Source organism: Bison bison, unplaced genomic scaffold, assembly GCF_000754665.1.
Source record: "Bison bison bison isolate TAMUID 2011002044 unplaced genomic scaffold, Bison_UMD1.0 scf7180017864461, whole genome shotgun sequence".
In the NCBI taxonomy this organism is placed as follows: Eukaryota; Metazoa; Chordata; class Mammalia; order Artiodactyla; family Bovidae; genus Bison; species Bison bison.
This window is the reverse complement of record NW_011495023.1, coordinates 11,657,365-11,664,105: the sequence shown is the minus strand read 5'-3', so window position 1 is coordinate 11,664,105 and position 6,741 is coordinate 11,657,365. Positions and strand designations below refer to the sequence as shown.

Below are 6,741 nucleotides of genomic sequence, written 5' to 3'. Positions count from 1 at the left end.
ATGGACTGGTTGGATCTCCTTGCAGTCCAAGGGACTCTCAAGAGTCTTCTCCAACACCACACTTCAAAAGCATCAATTCTTCGGCACTCAGCCTTCTTCACAGTCCAACTCTCACATCCATACATGACCACAGGAAAAACCATAGCCTTGACTAGATGGACCTTTGTTGGCAAAGTAATGTCTCTGCTTTTGAATATGCTATCTAGGTTGGTCATAACTTTCCTTCCAAGGAGTAAGTGTCTTTTAATCTCATGGCTGCAGTCACCATCTGCAGTGATTTTGGAGCCCAGAAAAATAAATAAATAATTTTAAAAATAATATATAACTGAGAAGAAGGGGTAGGAATAGGAGAGGAAGACAGAACTGAGATCACAGAACAAGCTTTGTGGAACCTTTGCTCTTTGTGGCTGCATATTTGGCTCAAAGCTCTATTGCAGTTCAAAGAGTTGTTGGAAGCACCTTCTAGAGATCAGAAGACAAAAGCAGAGTCCATGCTTGGGAGAGCACATGCTCATAGGTGTTCTCAAACCGCATCCTGTACTCCTTCAAGGATTCTGCTCTTCTGTTTGCCAGCTTCTGAACCCACCTAAGTTTCAGGCTAAAAGTCTTTAAATTTTTTTTGAAAAGATGTTTTTGATGTGGACCATTTTTAAAGTCTTTATTGAATTTGTTACAATATTGCTTCTGTTTTATGTTTTGATTTTTTTGACTGAGAGGCATGTGGGATCATAGCTCTCTGACTAGTGATTGAACCCACACCCTCTGCATTGGAAGATGAAATTTTAACCACTGGACCACCAGGGAAGTCCCTAAAAAGTCTTTATATTTTGATCTGGTCATGCCACTTGGTCTGACGATTAGGACCTTGTGTTAGGGTTCTCAGAGTCTTTAGCTATTTTCATAAAATGGCAGATTGCAAGAGGCATTATTTTTGATACTTGGAAGATCAGTGTTCAAGAGTGCTTATTTCTGATATAATTTAGAGAGAATCTGCCTTCTCTAAAAAGAGTATCCATACAAAGTCACTTTAGTCGTGTCTGACTCTTGGTCACGCTATGGACTGTAGCCTGCCAGGCTCCTCTGTCCATGGGATACTCCAGGCAAGAATACTCCAGGCAATGCCCTCCTCCAGGGGATCTCCCCGACCCAGGGATTGAACCCGCATCCCTTATGTCTCTTGCATTGACAGGTGGGTTCTTTACCACTGAGCCATCAGGGAAGCCCTTCTAAAAAGAGTCCTTTGGGACAAATATAGAATACCCAGCTACCCTGCATCCCTATCATTGGATCTTTGGCTTGCACCTTTCAGTCAGCAGTTTCCAGGACCTTCTGCAGTCGGCGTGCTTTGCTAGACAAACAATTAGTTCCTCAATAAATGCTTATTGTTGTGCAACATGAAAAGAAAATAAGGGAAGTTGAGGTAGAAATATTTGCATTTGAATCCATGCAGGTAGAAAGGACTCAGTCAACAATGTAGATGTCGGCCGACCAAACCGGAAGATTCCAAGATTCAAGATCAAGGGCTGGAGAACCAAAGGCAACCCTCCTCCTCCCCCATAAAGGAAAATATTAGGCCAAGAGGCTTGGCTGGGTAGGCAGGGGAAGGGAGTGTGTTGTGTTAGGGTTTGTGCCAGACCTGCCTCTGCCCGGTGCTGACCCGCATGATGGTTTCCTTGTCACAGGTTTAAGTGTGGCCGCCGTGGAGGTGGGGCGGTCCACTCGGCCCCAGATGTGTTCAGTGGTTTCTATGAAAAGTGAAAGGGACCTTTAAAAGTTGTCTGTACATTTTCATTGGTGACGGTGGGAATATAAATTGTTGCAGCCTAGTTGGAAAGTGATTTGGCCATCCGCATCCAAATCCAGAATATGCAGATGCTTAGCCAGCAGTTCTGCTTCTGAGAATGTTGCCAACAGAAATACTTGGATAGGACAGATATAAATGGTCGAAGAAGTCTCTCGCCTCCTTGTGTTCCATCAGGGACAACTGGAAACCACCTAAATGTCTCACTGTAGGCGTGGCAAAATTTTGGCACTTCTGTGCTCTGATAAAGGTACAGGTAGTATAGGGGAGCACAGACTAGATGGGAAGTTATCTGTGGATGCAGTAGTGGGAGGGCTTCCCAGGTGGCTCAGTGGTAAAGAATCCACCTGCCAATGCAGGGGACTCAGGTTCCATCCCTGGGTTGGGAAGATCCCTTGGAGGAGGAAATGGCAACATATTGTTGGTTGGAAAATTCCATGGACGGAGGATCCTGGTGGACTACAGTCCAAGGGGTCACAAAGAATTGGACACAATCGAACAACTGAGCACAAATGCACACAGGAGTGGGGAGCAGTCTATGGGTGTAGGGCCTCTATCTTGTACAGTTTTCAGAGCCACCATTCACCTAGAACACCATGCGAATGGTGTGCCCCGTAGATGTCGACCGGGGGAGTTGAGGTGCGCTTTCACTTCTTGTTTTGCTAATATGTATATGTCACCTAACTTTTTTTTTTTTTTTCAAAGTGTCAATTGCTAAGTCATGTCCAGCTCTTTGTGACCACACGGACTGTAGCCCACCAGGCTCCTCCTCTGTCCATGGGATTTCGCAGGCAAGATTACTGGAGTGGGTTGCCATTTCCTTCTCCAGAGGGTCTTCCCAACCCAGGGATTGAACCCAGGTCTCCTGCATTGCAGGCAGATTCTTTACCGTCTGAGCCACCAGGGAAGCCCTAAAAAACATTGTTTTTTTCAAAGAGGACTTACTAATTTAAAAAATCAACTTGGTCCACTATAAAAGTCACAGTAAGCAATTTGGGAATAACTGTTGGTCTTGAGTGGTACCATGGCCCCCAGACCAAGTTGTCAGTTGAAAGTTCTTGTTAATTGTATATGTCAGAATGGATTAAAGATAATCAATGTTGTCATGCAGAGGCTTATACTGTCATTTTTATGAAACTTGAGAGAAACTAATTTCTACCTGTGTATGCTCTCTGTGCAGTCTGATCCAGTTTTAGACTCAGAGAATCACATAGATAGTGCTTGCCTTTTTCCATTTAGCACAAAGTTAAGTGAGCTGCTTAATAAAATATTAATTCAATTTGTATGACTTCTTGACTATTATAAGTGCAGGACATTTATCATATAAGCACCATTTTCCTGAGTTTTGTATTACTAAATATTTTATCTTACTGCACTATTGGGTAAAATCTTTGAACAGAAAATGAATATGTGTATTAGTTAAACCCATTCACATGTTTCTGTAGAGTGCCAGCTTAATGCATCATACATCAGTTTGTTCAACAGCTTTTGCATAATCCAGAAGCACTTAATAACAGTTGAGGTTAATTTCTCCAGTGAATTATAGTTTGAAATTTAAATTGTGCAGGTAACTAAGTTCTTAATTCTATAATTTAAATCCCTTAACTCTGTAAGTGTCATAGTGAGAGTTTTTAATAGTCATGAAGCTCAGTGGGTCTTTTTCAGATTATTTACAAACAGATTTTCCGGTGCTCAGTGACACCTAAGTCTATAGGAGGAAAGTACCGTAAGCAACTTTTTTATTGCACTGAGTAAAGATTTGGTTTCTGGAGTAGTCTGCCTATACTTCTCTCCACCTCATACAATCTTAATAACTGGGAAACAAATTGTAATTAAATCACAAAATAGCCTCCTCTATTTCACTGGAAATATGGCTGAATTTAGTATTTTCTTTTTTTTTTTTTAAACCAAAGGTTCTGCTAATGAAAATGGGGAAAGGGAAGATATACATGTTATTTTGTGTCCTTTATCTTCAGTGATGGATTATACTCATCTTTACTTTACAAACAGCAGCTTTGAAAAAATCATTTATTGTGATTTTAAAAGTAGGTAGAGAGGAGAGATGCCAGAATTTTAAAAATTCCAATAGATGAAGAAGTATGATGTTTGCAAGTATGATTAGTTTGCAAAATATGATAGGGTGAACTTGAAAGAGATTGAAGCAAGGGTGTTGTTGAGATTCTTAAAACCAGAACATGTTTTGGAAATTCTTTAAGTTATTCAGATGACTGCTGGTTGATTAGTTGCCTTAGCTGATTGGAGTAGTTTGGAGAACAGCCACGGAGATTGATGGGCCCGGTGCACAGACTCCTCAGTGATGATATCATCACTGAGGCCGGCAGGTGTGTAGGGAGGCACATGGGCCTCCGCGGTCCTGGGCTGATCCAGCAGAGCTGGTTTCCTTCAGCCCAGACAAGCACGAGTTCCTGTTGTGGCTGTGTGTGTGCTCGTGGGTGCGAGTGTGATAGCACTGTCACTTATCCCCTTGGCTGTCTGACCCTGATAATGCTCTTCCTGTTCTGTAATTTGTTGTGTTTTTGTCATCAGTGTGAACACAGAGTTGAGACACTTTAGGGGGCAGTGGAGCCTGGCTCAAGAGAGGGAGGACAGTGAACAGGAGGTGGGCAGCTAAGCCAGCACAGAGGGTCGGGGCATGGGGGAGTCCAGACTGGAGGAACAACCTGGCCAAACCCTGAGGAACAACCTGGCCAACAACCCTGGCTGAAGAAATGGAGACTGGGCAAATCCCAGCTGATTTTAGCATAGAAATCCCTTCTATGAAAGTGTCAATGAATGTCCTTCCCCTGACCTGGCTCAAACCTTTCAGATGAGAGCTGACAGGGAATGACCTAAGTTTGGGTTTTGTTTCGCCCCATATGAAGAGCTGGCAGCCTGATCCATTGCTCCCTGAAGCCTGACTTCCAAGCATTGTCAGCAGTTGAACTGTGTGTCTGAAATGGTTCCAGAGCACTGGCCTGGGAGTCGGGATCTGGATTTGCCGTGGCCACGACCCCAGCAGTGATGGAGCCTTGGGTGTGCCTTGGGATGTGTGAGAATCCTCTCCCAAGTCTGAAAGAGGGAGGGTTGGAGGAGGTTTCCGGGCCATTTTGTTGAGCTTTCTGCTAGCTTCTCTCCAGGCTGCATTTAATACTTGGGGTCAGGGGCTCCATCTTGGGAAACTTCACCTGGAATTCTGGGTGGAGGCAACTTCCTCTCCAGTATAGGTGACCATCACACGCTCTGAATGAGCGTGCTATTCCTGAACTCCCCCCACAAACCACAGACACTAGCCTCCCTTGCATGGCCTAGTATCTGGCATGCAGTACAGATTTTATTGAGCGGCGGGTTTTGCTTACTCTTAGAAAGATGCCCTTGCCCTTTTCTTCCATGCTTGTGAATTGCTGAGGCTCCTCAGTGCTGACTGTTAGTTGGTAGTAGGCGTCACAGTCATGCTAAGTTACTGGGCCCTTCTGTGGTTGATGCCTGAATTTCTGATCGTGAAAAATGTATCCATTAGATGACAAATTTTGTTAATGCTTTAAAATTTTTTTCAATTTAATTTTTTTTTACTTTTTTTCAATTAAATTTTTTTTGAAGTACAGTATTGCATTAGTTTGAGGTGTTCAGCAAAGTGATTTGTTAATGCTTTTTTTGCAGGGGTCTTGCCCCTCAGAATAAACCAGAACTGCAGAAAGTGATGGAAAAGAGAAAACGAGATCAAGTAATAAAGCAGAAGGAAGAAGAAGCACAAAAGAAGAAATCTGACTTGGAAATAGAACTATTAAAACGGCAGCAGAAGTTGGAGCAGGTAAGGGTGATTGGGGGTAAAGGTGGGGGTTTTTTATTGAGATATTTGACATAAAATATTGTTTGAGGGAAAATACACTGATTTTATACATTTGTATCACAATTGTCATTGTAATGTTAGCCCACACTTCTGTCATATAATTACCCTTTCTTCTAGTGGTGGGGCGGAGAAGGCAAGGGCAACCCACTCCAGTACTCTTGCCTGGAAAATCCCATGGATGGAGGAGTCTGGTAGGCTGCAGTCCATGGGGTCACTAAGAGTCAGACACGACTGAGCAAATTCACTTTCACTTTTCACTTATATGCATTGGAGAAGGAAACAGCAACCCACTCCAGTGTTCTTGCCTGGAGAATCTCAAGGACGGCAGAGCCTGGTGGGGTGCCGTCTACTGGGTCGCACGGACAGGACTGAAGCGATTTAGCAGCAGCAGCAGCAGCTAGTGGTAGGGAGCATTCTAGTTTCTTAATGTTCATGTTTATAATTGCTTTGCTCCCTGTAACCCCTGGACTATGTATTAGGTCTCCAGGACTTATCTTCTAGTTGGGAGTTCAGTTCAGTTCAGTTGCTCAGTTGTGTCCGACTCTTTGCGACCCCATGAACCGCAGCACGCCAGGCCTCCCTGTCCATCACCAACTCCCGGAGTCCACCCAAACCCATGTCCATTGTGTCGGTGATGCCATCCAACCATCTCATCCTCTGTTGTCCCCTTCTCCTCCTGCCCCCAATCCCTCCCATCATCAGGGTCTTTTCAAATGAGTCAGCTCTTTGCATCAGGTGGCCAAAGTATTGGAGTTTCAGCTTCAACATCAGTCCCTCCAATCAACACCTAGGACTGATCTCCTTTAGAGTGGACTGGTTGGATCTCCTTGGAGTCCAAGGGACTCTCAAGAGTCTTCTCCAACACCACAGTTCAAAAGCATCAATTCTTCAGCATTCAACTTTCTTAATAGTCCAACTCTCACATCCATATATGAGCACTGGAAAAACCATAGCCTTGACTAGATGGACCTTTGTTGGCAAAGTAATGTCTCTGCTTTTTAATATGCTGTCTAGGTTGGTCATAGCTTTTCTTCCAAGGAGCAAGTGTCTTTTAATTTCATGGCTGCAGTCACCATTTGCAGTGATTTTGGAG

At 43.7% G+C, this 6,741-nt stretch overlaps 1 protein-coding gene across 2 annotated transcripts in view; it reads left to right on the top strand.

Annotated features, from left to right (window-relative positions):
- FAM107B (family with sequence similarity 107, member B) overlaps positions 1–6,741 on the top strand; it is a 51,554-nt gene that overhangs the window by 41,157 nt on the left and 3,656 nt on the right. For both annotated transcript variants that reach the window (XM_010859951.1, XM_010859949.1), the window contains exon 3: positions 5,459–5,609. In XM_010859951.1, the coding sequence (XP_010858253.1) occupies positions 5,459–5,609 (151 nt within the window). The remainder of the gene's footprint in view (positions 1–5,458; positions 5,610–6,741) is intronic.